This window comes from Mustelus asterias, chromosome 11, assembly GCF_964213995.1.
Source record: "Mustelus asterias chromosome 11, sMusAst1.hap1.1, whole genome shotgun sequence".
Taxonomy (NCBI): domain Eukaryota; kingdom Metazoa; phylum Chordata; class Chondrichthyes; order Carcharhiniformes; family Triakidae; genus Mustelus; species Mustelus asterias.
The window spans coordinates 79,137,119-79,152,712 of NC_135811.1; the positions used below are offsets into that span (position 1 = coordinate 79,137,119).

General features: G+C 38.8%; 1 protein-coding gene across 13 annotated transcripts in view; it reads right to left on the reverse strand.

Moving 5' to 3' along the window:
• gpatch8 (G patch domain containing 8) overlaps positions 1–15,594 on the reverse strand; it is a 183,530-nt gene that overhangs the window by 93,534 nt on the left and 74,402 nt on the right. For 6 of the 13 annotated variants that reach the window (XM_078223823.1, XM_078223821.1, XM_078223822.1 and 3 more), the window contains one exon: positions 258–325. In XM_078223823.1, coding sequence (XP_078079949.1) covers positions 258–284 — 27 coding nt within the window. In that variant the 5' untranslated portion in view covers positions 285–325. Of the gene's footprint in view, positions 1–257; positions 326–2,575; positions 2,717–11,928; positions 14,321–15,594 lie in introns of those variants that run through there. The other 7 variants (XM_078223832.1, XM_078223827.1, XM_078223833.1 and 4 more) reach the window with 3 other exon arrangements.

Sequence of the window (15,594 nt, forward strand, 5' to 3'; positions counted from 1 at the left end):
TCAAAAACATGGCCCCTCTCCTCAAAAACATGGCCCCTCTCCATGCTTAGATGTAGCTAGAAAAGACTGGCTTACATTTGATTTCTGTGAGGAATAAGGGGCCCGGAAACAGGAGAAGAGTCCGGGCCCATGATTTCTCTCCTTGGTCCTGCTGATCGTACCAATATACAGTATAGTGTTAAAATTGTTGATCAGTAAGTTCTCATAGAAACCATGATGCAGAATGTTTACTGTTATTTCAAGTCTTGCAATCCTACCTCCATTTCCATGCGGCCCATACCCATGACATCATACTTGACGATAATAGGAATGGGATCCGTCCTTCCTAAAATAGGAAAACAAGACAGTTGTAACAAGTATAGCAGCATTCAATTATAATTATTCGCTCAGAGGGTCTGGTGGGTAAAGATCTTGCCTTAGAGTGCAGAGGCCAGAAAGCTACAGTGAACCAAACAGAAGCCATTCTCACAGCTTAGAGTAATATCAGCACTCATCACAGGTTTGTTTTATAAAGTAGTGGAGATTTGATATTGTTCAGGTGCAATATCTGCAAACTGATCACCATTTTACTCAAATTGAAACAATGTGAAGAATCTATTTTACCACGTCATCATTTACCATGCTAAAAGCAGAAGTCGTAAAAGCACAGAATGGGCTAATGTTTCATAAATGCAGCAATTTAAAATGCTATGACATTATTATACAGCTAGATTTAACTTTGTAAAAAAAAGACGGGGCAGGGGAGAAAACATTTGCATTTACCTTTCTGACGGATTTAGGTGATGTATTAGCCAAGGATTTATTTTTATTTTTTTTGTAACCTGACATCTTTTGATCGATATAATTAAGTTCCTTTTGTTTCTTATGATGGCAGTAGGAGGGGGTTTGGGGTGGGGGCGGGGGGGGGGGGGGGGGGGGGGGGGGGGGTGGGGGTGGAGGAGAAAGATGGCGAATAGAAAAACACTTTGCAATCATTAGCTGAAGTTGTGAAGATTTTGTACAACATGGGGGAGTTGGGGTGGGTGTACGTATTCATATGTGCATGCTCATGTGTGCATGCATGCCCATGCATGTGGTTCCACATTGAATAGCTTTCTACAGAACAAGTTGACATAATAAATGAATGTCGAAATAGAACGAATCATTGAAGCAGTAAATGACTACAGTTCTGTTCTTTTCATGAGGCTATATCAAGTAATAAATTCAGACTTTGCTGAATTGGGTCCTCAAAGGGTTGGAATCAATGTAATTAACAACCCTTTAAACTGAAATTTAACAAACCATACTACAGCGCTTAATTTTCCCAGGGGAATCAGGAGAGGAAACAGAGTTTTATCTGCCACCACTCAACAATCAAGCTGAAGAGTGGGCGTACAAAATATTTTAACATTTTGCTAGATCTAATTAAATAGTTTTAAAACAAGTTTTTAATCCAAACATCGGATGATGTATGTACAGAAATCTAGGAATTGGCTCTTAGCAAAACCACCACCAGAGGCTTTACTTTATAAACATCTGTTAAGGTTGGGCTTAGAAAGCACTAAGCACAAACCTTTCTCCACATGCAGGTTTTTATGGTCAAACTTGACAGAATATTAACCCAGCGATCGAAAAATTAGAATTCATTATTATAATTGAATATAAGCCATGGTAGTCAATTTATAAACGTAACAGCAATTTGCCCACCATCACTCAAATACTTTCAGATTTTAGACCAAACACAAGGTCTAAGCTGTGAAAAGGACTTTTTGCAAAGAAAATTAAACTTTCAACAGTACTAATCCAACTATATTTAAGAGTCATACAAATCTTTTATCCACTCAACCAGCCAAACAAAGCAAATGGGACAGCCTAGCACTTTACTACCACATATCTAAGTCAGAAATACACACTCAGCAGCTGTTTGCTGAGCTGTGACAGAACAGATTACTTACCTTAGATGCTCATCTATTTTAGAGAAATATATGCTAATTTCTAGACAGCAAAATGATGTAATTTGATTTGCAGGATTAACCAAGCAATTTATAAGCACATTTTAATTACTGATTTAGGTGCAAGCCAATTCACAGAATAGCATTTTAGACAACTGGGTGCAGATTTAATCTGTACAAGACGAATACTACAATAAATGGTATGTTATTTAAGTCATTGACTTGTATAACGTATTTGGGTGCATTGTGAAGGGACTCGGACTAGGTTGCTGTACAGATTAACATAATATTTCTCAATTATTAGTAGCACTCGTGAATGGTTTTGTATTTATGTATTTATTTGCAGCAGCAAGTGCAAGTGCCCAACAAACGGGTAAAATCAACTCTTGGACAATACTAGAAGTTGATATTGATTGGATTTGAATTTTTAAGAAACACAAACAACAGTCTCTTCTCAGCATTTACTTCCTAATGGACAACAATTAACACTCAGGACAGATGCAATTTAAATAACGTTACTAAGAAAAAAAGGTAATGAATATCAAGCAGCAGAATGAACGCTAAACAGAGAAGGAAAATAAGCCTTTTATATTGGTGCACTGATGACAAAGAGGGATAGTAATTCAGTCTGAAAAAAAAATTACCACTGCTAAGTTTACCATCACCACAACATCTCCGCGATCAAAATGCTGTAAAAAAGAAATACCATTTGTTAGGTGGGAATAGTGAAGAAACAAGTGTTGTTTAGCAAAAGAGGACAGTATATGGTATTAGTGAAGACAGGGACAGCTTCAGCTTGGCATAAGGCAGGATTATGACCCATTCTTAGCACTATTTTTCCTGCCCATAATTCTATTTTCTTTTTTTGTCTATATGTAAGGAAGCAATGCAGCTTTTCATCTCCTATTTTTAAGTACACTTTCACTCTGGGATTCGCAGTGTAACACATAACACAGAACCTGGAAACAGAAATACGTAATCAGATTCTTCATCAGCAACTGCTCCGGAAAAGTTGCAACTCTTTGAGCACAAGGTACCAAGAGCATGTTTGTGGCAATCAAAATATACCATTGTACTCCTGAATTTTGGAACCCAGATGACTTTGAACCAGATATTAGTGCTTCAACTTTGGACGTGAACTTTTTTCTCATTGATGAGAGAATAGTTGTTACATTTTTGATACAATCCTGTAACAATATAAAAATTAAGAATCAGACTCTTCCAACAACAGCTTGCGCTTCCTGTATGTACTCATGTAGCGTCAAATTTTTGAAACCAATTTTTAAAATGCTCGGGCTACAATTGGAAAGCCCAGAGTAAAACCAACCAACATTTCTCAATGTGGGTTAAGATAGCAAAAAGATAAATCACTTGTCATAAAAACTTCAAGTAACATTACAAATGCAGTTTTATTTTCTTTTTATGAAATGGAGAATTACACAGTAACGCTTGAGCAATTGACACGTATGCTTGATTTGGGCCACATTGAATGGACACAAGTGGTTAGGAAGGATGTGGGTGGCACAGTGATGCAGCGGTTAGCACTGCTGCCTCACAGCACCAGGGACCCAGGTTCAATTCCGGCCTCGGGTGACTGTCCACATTCTCTGTGTCCGCGTGGGTTTCCTCCGGGTGCTCCGGTTTCCTCCCACATGCCAAAGATGTGCAGGTTGGGTTGATTAGCCATGCTAAATTGACCATTGATGTCAGGGGGACTAGCAGGGTAAATACGTGGGGTTATGGGGATACAGCTTGGATGGGATTGTTGTCAGTGCAGACTCGGTGGGTCTAATGGCCTCCTTCTGTACTATAGGGATTCTATTCTATTTATATCAGTGAATCCACTTTCCATTCTTGCATTGTGCAATGTTTCTCTCCATCATAAAAAGAAAATGCATCACCATTTATAATTTCAACTACAAAACCATCATTGTAATTATATTTGTAACTTTTATGTCAACTAGGATTATCTTTTTGCTATCTTTACCTGCATTGAGAAATAATGGTTGGTTTCACTTCTCTTTCCAATTGTAGCCCAAGCATATAAAGCAAAGGCTTCTCTCTTCCAAAACCCACATAGCCTTTGGTTGTGAAAACTTTGGGCTATGGTCCCTGACAAAGCTGGGGTTGACTCTTACACGAGGTATATGAAAAATCTCACTTTTTTAGGTCAAAAATCATGAGGTCAACATTTACATGAGTATAGATTGTATGTAGCTCCTTTAAAATAGCCCAAGGCATTTTACAAGAGTGATATCACACAATATCTGACACTGCGCCACATAGATATATATTAGAGCAGATGACCAAATGTTTCATCAAAGAAATACATTTTAAGGAAGTGCCCTAAAAGGAGAAAAGACAGGTAGAGAGAGTTAGGGATGAAATTCCACAACTCAGGGACACAGCAGCTGAAGGCAAGGCTGCCAATAATTGCGCAATTAAAACCAGGGATGGATAAGTGGCTGGAACTGTTGGAGGTTACACAGATAGGGAGGAGCAAGGTCATGTTTGTGTAGGGGTGGGGTGATTTGATAACAAGGACAAGAACTTTATAATCAAGGCATTGGTCAACGAGAAGCCAATGTGGTCCTATGAGCATTGGAGAGATATGAATGGTACTTCTGAGTTAAGATATGGGCAGCAGAATTTTAGATGAAGTTATGGTGGAAGATGCAAGGCTGGCCAGAAGTGTGACGAATACACTAGAGATCGGAAAGAAATGATGAGGGTTTCAGCAGCAGATAAGTTGAGGTAGGGACAGAGTCAGACACTGTTACAAGTGTTGGACATTGTAATGGCATGCATATGTGGTCGGAAGCCCACGTGGGGTCAAATACAGAATTGAGTTGAAAATAGTCAGGTTCAAGTAGACAGGAAATCGTTACCAAGTCACATATTTCTTGTGCTCATGAAGATGGTACAGATTTTCCCTGAATTTGCTGGGGAAAAATAACAGCAAGCTTAATGTGTGCACTCTTTTATTGTTTTTGTGTGCAAACAACTCAGGAATTTGTGATGAAGAAGAGATACCAGGTGATTCACAAATTGTCACCAACTGCTGAATCATTATTGCTGTTCTACCACTGGCAACCTCCTATTCCTGCAAGGTTATCAAATGCCAGTGCTTCCAAAAATTGTGGCATTAGCGCTGCTGAAACAAATTAGACATGCCACACAAAGTTAGGGCTGGTATTCCACAATGCAGGAATCCTTTTAATAATGAGATTTACGTTCCTGCAATGCCATTCAACTTCCCTGTCCACAAAGGGAATAACAAACTGTGGAGTCTCATTCTTGCAGGAAGTAAATTGTACCTAGGATTGTAAAATCAAAAAAAACTTTTCCTTTCCATCATTGTCTCTCCATCTTATCTTTCTTTTCCACTCTATTTTTCGTAATTTTTCTTTTTGTCTAATTTACACATGAATTCACCCCATTTCCTTCTCATTAGTTTCTCTTTTTTAATCCTTAAATCACATAAGTTAAGGAGCTACACTGTTAGTATCATTGGTTATCTTTACCGTTGGCCTCACACCTCCATCAATATGCAAGCTTCAAGGTTTTTTCAAGAAGGGTAAGCAAAAAGCTTGAAAATAGGACACACTCTGTGATGCACTGTTCCAACAAATTGTGTCAATGTTTTATAAAGGCTGCATGGATACATTGTGCAATGCAGTGTATTATACTGCTGCTGCTAAAATGAAACGACATTACTTCAATGCACCAAAATCTCAACATTAAGTAAACAAACTCTCAGATTATTGCTTGGTATGGGAAAATACTTGTAGATTACAAGCTTCAATTCTGATTTGTATTTTTTTTTAATGGCCATTTAGCATTTGTAATAGAATAACTAAAGTGTTACAGAAAACAATGCACTAGTTGCATTATATACAGAAATCCATGTGTAAATAGACATGCAGATATATATGTATATCAAAATGCATGGAGAGCAGAGGCAAGTGGTTGCTTTTTCTAACAACTATACAATCAGATATTAACTAACCCTGCTAACTCAAGCAAAAGAATGTAGAATTATCTAACATTGCGGCATCTATGAGCATTTATGATCCTGGTGATCAGCCATTTTAATTCTTTTGGTGTTAGGGTGACTAGGGTGTAAAAGTGAATAAAGGAAGATACTCAAATTTTTATTTTCTTCGTTGCTCTTTTGCCACTCACTGTTACAGATGCATGAAATATGGACAGAAAAATAAGTGCAAACTTCTGGCAGACTAAACAAAAACACTACATACCGCACTGAGAAAATTAGACAAACAATCACCAATATTGATTTTAGAATCTGACTTACAACTATGAAAGCTGGAGTAAAATTTCAGAGTTCAGCAAAAAGTTAACAAACAATATTAAACTTTTCTCCAGGCCCGAAAGAGAACCAACAATGAAAAATACATTATTTTTGTTTTGCCTTTTTTGAATACCAATCAACATATCATTTACATATACACTGACATGTTATCAGTTTAAAGTTTATGTAAGTTTATTTATTCGTGTCACAAGTAGGCTTACATTAATATTGCAATGAAGTTACTGTGAAAATCCCCTAGCCACCACACTCTGACGCCTGTTCGGGTGCACTGAGGGAGAATTTAGCACAGCCAATGCATCTAACCAGCACATCTTTCAGATTGTGGAAGGAAACCAGAGCAGCCGGGGGATACCAATGCAGACACAGGAGAACATGCAGACTCTGCACAGACAGTGACTCAAGCCAGGAATCGAACCCAGGTCCCTGGCGTGGTGAAGCAGCAGTGCTAACCACTATGCCATCGTGCCGCTCCACTAACAACAACAGCAAAAATGCTCATTAAAAAATAATTTCCCACTTTTATACTTTCAGATCGACTAGGCACTAATATTGTTTTACATTGTCCAAAAACCCTGTTTAGACTTTGGCATCAAAAACAAAAGCAAGCTTGATGGACATTGCCCTTTATTCAAAAGGCCAGTTATTTTTAAAGCAAATTTACCCAAAATCTCAAGCCTTATTATTAACAGCAGTTTTACATAATTTCTTCCACATGATAAGAATTAAACTTAAGCACGTTTCAGAATCATCAATGGATTAGACCAGTGGTTCCCAAAGGATGCGGCGCGCCACACTGGTGCGGCGAGACAGGATGGCAAGTGTGGCAGGAAGATTCAAGGACAATCAAAGAAACATTTAAACATGGTTTAAACAAGCATTGTTTTATACTTTCTGGATGTCCCATGATCATATTATAAAGTAGTTGTGCTCTATGTTATGAATCGAACACTGCTAGGAGTTGTTTTTTTTTGTTTTTGAATGTATTTCTTATCAATGAAAAATTTGGTGTGGCGCGAGCAAATTTTTATTCCGAAAGTGCGGCCCAGTGAAAAAAGTTTGGGAACCACTGGATTCGACAAACCCTTTGGGAACAGGGAGGACCATTAGGTTTCTGGTTCCTATGGAAAAACTGACAAAAGTTTAATGGATGGCGGTGGCAAATCCAGAGTGGCAATATCATTGCAGCGGCTGTGGACTTTGATTGATTGTTGCTATGGACTTCCTTAGTCAGCATAGCCTCACTCTGATGGTTGGCATGCTCGTGCATTTGGTCTCTTGGAAGTATTTACAGGCAGTCCTTAACTTTACGACTTTGAAGTTATAGCGAATGGTGCTTATGATATTTATAAATTTACGCCATTTCCACATTCCCAAGTCGGTTTTGACTTTCTGAAACTACACCAGTGTGCATCCACATTCAGTTGCTATCCCGATGCATTTTTACAGAACTTGGTGTTTTTGATTTTCCTAACTTTTGTTTTAAAATTAGAGTTTCTTGGTCCGTAATAGTGGCAGGAAAGCATAAATCTGGTGCCAGTGATGTTTCTTCTTCCAAGAGTACAAAATTCTAGGTGATTCTGGTGAAAATAGAGCATCGGACCTTGGTTCAGAAACCAAACCCCATTTATAACATTTTGTTCTTATGGAAAAATTGCTTCCGAGTTATAACGTTTTGACTTAAGACGTGGTTTTCAGGAACCAACTGTGTCATAAGTCCAAGGATTGCCTGTATAATTAATTTTCGTTTTGCAACATGCACACAACCGAAGATGTGAAACATACAGGTTGCATAACTGCAGTTAAAACTAGTTTGCTAACATTACAACACAAAGCATGATCAAAAATTTGAGAAACACCACATTTGCAGTTACGAGCTAGAAATGTACACAACGGAAAAATCTCTCTCAAAGGTGCAAGTAGTTTTAGTCTTTTAATATCAAAAAGCATGGATCATAAAAAAGTTTTTATTGTAGAATGTATAGCATTGGGTTCAGTTTTCTTTTACTGGCACAACATGCAATACAATGAAACATCCTGGGGTTACCACTGACCAGAAATGAACTAGCCATATAAATATTGTGGCTACAAGAGCAGGTCAAAAGCTTGAAATCCTGTGGCATGCATCTCACCTCCTGATTCCCAAAAGCCTGTCCACCATCAACAAAGTTCAAGTCAAAAGTATAATGGAATACTCCCCACTTGCCTGGATGAGTACAGCTCTGAAAACACAAGCAGCTCGACACCACCTAGGGCAAAGCAATCCACTTGATTGACACCTCATTCACAAACATTCACTCCCTCCACCACTGACACAGTGGCAGCAGTGTGTACCATCTACAAGATGCACTGCAAGCACTCACCAAGCCACCTAAGACAGCACCTTCCAGACCTACCACCATTCCCAACTGGAAGGTCAAGGGCAGCAGGCACACAGGGACACCAAACTACTCGCCATTCTGACTTGGAAATATATCGCTATTCCTTCACTATGACGAGGTCAAAATCCTGGAAGCCCCTCTCTAACTGCACTGCAGGTGTGCCTACACCATGTGGACTGTAGCAGTTCAAGAAGGCCGCTCAGCACCACCTTCGCAAGGGCAATTAGGGATGTACAATAAAGGCTGACGTAAGCCATTAAGAATGAATTTTTTTTAAAAAGCCATGTCTTTTTCAAATGTGATTATTCTGAAAGAATGGTCAAATATGCTGGTGGCGCCTAGAACTTAAGAAATTCATTAAAATTCTGGTTAAGTATTTATTGATTTCTGAAATATTGCTTGATCCACAGAAAAGAAATCCAAACCCACCCCAATTTCACAGATTTCCTAAACCTGAAGACTAGGTAGTCAAATTCAGCATTTAAATTATGTCAAGTCTTCCTCCTCCTCCCCCCAAACTCAGAATTTGTAATCTACAAAGGAATTTTTAAGACTGTCAAATTTGATCACTCATACAAGTCAGGACTTGCTCTTGTGACAATTGTTTAAAATCATTAGATAAAAGTTCATTATTTAATTGCATTTCTAGCAAATATTTTAAATTGTCACCAATCAACACTAATATTTTTCAAAAATTAAGACAATTATTATAGCTCAAAAAAATATTTTCTTCTGAAGGTATTTTTAGTTTATTTTCATTAACTGCATGGCGGAACATTTTTGTCCACACACAAATAAATGCAACATTGCTATTTGTCTTTTATGTATAAAACATGAACATAAATGTTTAATGTGAAAAGCCCAACAATAAATTAAGAAGTTTGAGCATGTGGGGAAATGAGTGATGGACAAGTTTTCCATTGAGATACATTTCTCTTTATTGAAAACTGCATAATTCCAAATAGCTGCAATTGTTGGTGAAGGGTTATAATACAGAGTCAGTTAAACATAACACAAACATTGGTACATTCTGAAGTTGATGTTGAGTATTTATCACTTCTGAACCTTTAGTGCAATTATACAGGACATGGTGCGACCACACTTGGAATATTGTGTGCAGTTTTGCTCTCCTTATCTGAGGAAGGCTGTTCTTGCTATGGAGGGAGTGCAGCAAGACTGATTCCTGAGATGGCAGGGCTGACATATGAGGAGAGATTGAGTTGATTATATTCGCTGGAGAAGAATGAGGAAGGATCTCATAGAAACCTATAAAATTTTAGCAACACTAGACAGGGTAGATGCAGGAAGGATGTTCCTGATGGCAGGGGACTCCAGAACCAGGAGTCACAGTCTGAGGATATGGGGTAAACCATTTTGCACTGAGGAGGAGGAGACATTTCTCCACCCAGAGGGTGGTGCCTATGAAATTTTCTACCAAAGAAAGCAGTTGAGGCCAAAACATTGTTTGTTTTCAAGGAGTTAGATATAGTTCTTGAGGCTAAAGGGATCAAAGGAAAGGGGGGAGAGAAATGTGGGAACAGGTTACTGAGTTGGATGATCAGCCAAGATTGATCATAACGAATGGTAGAAAGGACCTGAAGGGCAAATGGCCTATTCCTGCTCCTATTTTCTATATTTTTATGTTAATACAGGAGTAACGCTTGTATTTGTCTGACTACCTGCCACATCTACCTTAAATCCTGCACAATTTCAATTTTGCACTTTAAATCCAATTATGCTTCACTTGGCAAATGGCACCCTTTATCAGACATGCACTGTATTACCGTCAATAGCCTATGGTTATAATTTTGATCAAGGATAAAAGAAATGCATAAGTGGCAATGTTTGGTTCTATTACTGTAAATTCCAGCCAACAATAGTCAAATCAGACAACACATTACAGTCTAACTGACTAACCATTCTGCAGTTAACCCCAAAACTACCCAAGTAGACATTTAAAAGGCACCAATTTCTCATCCTCACCCAATTTACATATTACATTTCAACTAAAAGAGAGCATTAGTAGTGCCTGTGGACTCCATGAGCAGTGCCAATGTGGGTATATTATTATTCAATACTTTTAAGTGATGCAGGCTATCGATTTTCCTCGCTAATGGAAAAATTCTCCATTACCATTGTGTCAGTAAGGTTGCAGTTAAAAGCAGCACTGGGATTCAAACCTGCAAGTCTAATTGAAAATTCAACACAAGAATCCTGTGATGTCATTAAGCAATGTTCATTTATAAATAATACATTAGGCCAGGAAGTAGTTAACTAATTTTTCCAAAACAAAAATTTGTTTAAAATAACATGACAAAGCAATTGCATCTGAATTTTACTGATGATCTTCACATGTAGCAACACAATTTGCACTACTTATGTCGGTAAATTTTCTGTATATATTGTTTTCTTTTTAAAAATGCTGAAATGTTGCGTGCCAAAAGTAGATATACGTTTAACAAAAATGATCTATTTGCGATGAAAAACAGTTTGTAGGATGTTCTTATAATGCACGGGCAATACTTAGAGTGAAAGGGTACTTAACAGAACTGAAGATGAACAGTGCATTTTTACCAGTACTTTACAATACAATCATTTTAAGTTTTCCAACATATCTGGAATCATGCTTAAAAGGAATTAGTAGAAATAACTCAAGTATTAAAATCCCTTTGTATATTAAACAATAGATTTTCCATTACATGATGGCATCTTGCCAATTCTTTTCCCTCAACGATAAAGACAAAAATTAAAATGGCTTGTTTTTGTTTTAGTGAGGAGCAGAGGCCACTGGAATAAGCGCATTTAAATAGACATACCAACAAACACAGCAAAGGCAATTAATGCATAACATTTTAATTTTACACTAAAAAGCACTGTGCTCCACCGTATAAATTTGTTTTAAACAGTGGGTCATTATAATAAAACAATGCTGAATTGTTAGTTCCGGGAATGTTCCGGACACTTCCTAGATAGGAATAGAAATGTTTAAAACTATAATTGCTGAATATTAATACATGGAAAAATATCAGAAGTCACTGAGTATTTTCAAAAAATGAAGGAAGTGCTCCCCCAGTGCCAGGTCTCAAGCTAGAATTTTCTAGTAAACAAATGTTTCCATTATATGAAACTGTGCCATTTGAGCACAGCCTTGCTATTAATAATCAATGGTGGAACAACACTAGCATCAGATACTCTTTACAATGCTAATCGCTTCATGTGATAATTTCACAAGTTCCAACAATTGAAACCAATCAGCAAGGGAATTCAAATGAGAACCGTCCAATACCTTGGACTCGAACAGTTCACACACTGATGCTGCACCACTCAACAATGTAGTCCAGCGTTGTCCTTGTTCTGTGCTAATCTAGCAGGCCAATGTTGGTCAAAGCAATGGTGAAGACTTGTGTCCAGAACCAGGGACAAGTACCAAACACAAATTATCCAGCGAATCCTACTGAAAGGGATCACGTACAGATATTGAGCGAGGACAGAATAGGTAGGCTGATATTATCTATTTAGGTTTTGAAATGAAGAATGCACGTGTCTGAGTATCAAAGGCTTTATCATACTTGAGTAACCCTTACATTCATTAGGAAGGCAAAGGGAATATTTTTAATCTGTCTAATACCTGCAGAACAAAGGAAATAGGAACAGGAGTAGCCCACTCAGCCTCTTAAACTAGCTCAGCATCCAATTAAATCATGGCTAATTTTCTACCTCAATGCCATTTTCCCAACTATCCCCATATCCCTTGATGTCTTCACTATTTAGATTTCTTTCAATCTCTGCCTTGAGCATACTCAATGATCGAGTCACCACACCCCTCAAGGGTAGAGAATTCCAAAGATTCATTACCCTCTGAATAAAGAAATTCCTCCTCATCTCAGTACTAAATGACCTTGCCCTTATTCTGAGATGGTGCCTCCTGATTTTAGACCCCACCCCAACCCTTTAGCCAGGGGAAGCAACCTTCCTGCACCTACCTTGTCAGCCCTGTAAGAACCTAATATGTTTCAAAAAGATCGCCCTCTTATTCTTCTGAACTCTATAGAATGTAGGCTCAGTTTCTTCAAGCTTTCCTCATCAGATAATCCCTCCATCCCAGGAATCAGTCAGGTGGGGAAAAGCCTCTTTTGTATCTTCCTCAACTCATTCCCACCTAGTTTGGGTCATCAGCAAACTTATGTTATATTACATTTGGTTCCCAAATCATTATCATTGAAAGATTTTGAACGGTGGGAAGCTTTTCCCCAGGTCGGTGGTGACGTTCACGAGGGGTCATAGGTTCAAGGTGAAGGGGGGGAGGTTTAACACAGATATCAGAAGGACATATTTTACACAGAGGGTGGTGGGGGCCTGGAATGCACTGCCAGGCAAGGTGGTGGAGGCGGACACACTGGGAACGTTTAAGACTTATCTAGACAGCCATATGAACGGAGTGGGAATGGAGGGATACAAAAGAATGGTCTAGTTTGGACCAGGGAGCGGCACGGGCTTGGAGGGCCGAAGGGCCTGTTCCTGTGCTGTATTGTTCTTTGTGAACCTTTGGTACACTCCCTATATGGCAAGTATATCTTTCTTTACGCAAGGAGACCAATTTTCTCACCAAGGCTCTATACAACTGCAGCAAGACTTCTTTATTGTTGGCATTCAAACCCTCTTACAATAACAGCCAACATGCCATTTGCCTTCCTAATTGTTGCATACTGGCTTTCAGTGACTCAAGAGCACCCAGGTCCAATTGGACATCAGCACTTCCCAGTCTTTCACCCTGCATTTTAGTTTTTCCTACCAAAGGGGATAACTTCACACTTTTTCACATCATATTCCATCTTCCACGTCCTTGCCCACTCATCGAGACGATCAAAATCCCTACATAGCCTCTTTTGTATCTTCCTCACCTCATTCCCACCTAGTTTGGGTCATCAGCAAACTTATATTATATTACATTTGGTTCCCAAATCATTATCATTGAAAGATTGTGAACAGTGGAACCCAAACATGGATCCTTGCGATGCCCCACTAGTCACAGCTTGCCAACCTGAGAATGACCCTTTTATTTCTACTCTGTTTTCTGTTGTTAACCAATTGTCAATCCATGCCAGTACATTACTCTAGAGCTCAGCACTGGCAAGCATAAAACATGATGTAAAGGCAGTGTGAGCCTTCCAATACACAAAATAATTTACCAAATTAGTAGAGATAATTGAGAAAATGACATCCTCACAGGATGAATAAATGTAATGGTTGGGCTGTTAGCAAATTTAAGTTAGGGCAGGTAGCGTGTGGAGCAGATTAACCCCAACAGCACAAGGTCCGACCCCTATTCTGTCTTAGGTGGACGTGGGACCTGCCTCCTTGACCTATCCATAGTAAAACAAACACGTATAGGATCAGAATCAACTGCAACTGGACTTTTATTAAATATAAAACGCCAAAGTTTCATGGACATAAACACTGCAAACAAAAAAACCAAACCTCAATACACAAAGGCAAGCTGTACTCCAAGGGGTTAATCTTAAAAATATGTTGATACCGAAACCAAATTGATATCACGTAAAGACAGTGGGACATTACCATCCCAAAGACAAACAGTGGCCATCAGGTAATTAGAGAATCTAGGAACTGTTATGGTGCAGGGGGAGGCCATTTGGTCCATTATGTCTGCACCAACTCTCCAAACAAGGATCATGACTTTGTGCCATTCTCCTGCCTTTTCACCATACCCCTGCACATTGGAAGCAAATGCCTCTTGAATGCCTCAATTCAATTTGCCTCCATCACACTTCCAGGTAGAGCATTCCGGACTAAAACCACTTGTTGTGTGAAAGAGATTTCTTCTCATCACATTTGCTTCTTTTGCAAATCACTTTTAATCTATGCCCTCTTGTTCTTGATCCTTTTACAAGGCGGAACAGTTTCTCCCTAGCCACTACGTCCAGTCCCCTCATTATTTTGAACATCTTTGTCAGAACATCTTAGCCTTCCCTTCTCCAAGGAGAACAGTCCAAACCCCTCTAATTGATCTTCATAACTGAAGTCTCATCCCTGGAACCATTCTTGTACACCTTTTTATACAATCAAAAACTGTACATAATATTCCAGCTGAAATCAAACTAGTATCTTGTTTAAGTTCAGCATAACCTCCTTGCTCTTGCACTCTGTGTCCTTTAAACAAAGATCAGAATACTTTGTGCTTTGCTAACTGCTCTCTCCATCTATCCTGCCACCTTCAATGATTTATGCCCATACACACCCACACACCTCTGCTCCTGCACCCTGTTTAAGAATTTTATCCCTTATTTTGTATTGTCTCTGCATGTTCTTCCTACGAAAATTCATCATCAGCTCAATTCTCCACACTGAACATCACTTGCCACCTATCAGCCCACCCCACCAACTTGTCTGAGGTTCTATACTGTCCTCTTCACAGTTTACAATACTTCCAAGTTTTGTATCATCCACAGACTTCAAAACTGTCCCCTGCACATTAAAGTCTAAATTAATATACATCAAGAAAAGCAAGGGTCGCATTACCGACCCCTGGTGAACACCGCTGTAAACTTTCCTCCAGCCTGAAAAATACTCATTTGACTGTTACTCTCTGCTTCCTTTTATTCAGCCAATTTTATATCCACATTGCTGCTGTCCCTTTGATTCCATGAGCTATAATTTTCCTCACAAGTCAGTTATGTGGCACTGTATCAAATGCCTTCTGAAAGCGCATATTATACACCAGAGATCTGATGGCTCAGACAACAGCCATTGTACAAATATCCACAACAGCTAACGAGAAAGGATCAAGAACAAGAGGGCACAGATTAAAAGTGATTTGCAAAAGAAGCAAATGTGATGAGAAGAAATCTCTTTCACACAACAGGCATACCAACTTGGGAGGCAGGAACATCCCACCTGAATAGGGTCCATTGTTTCAGTTGAGGAAATATTATGA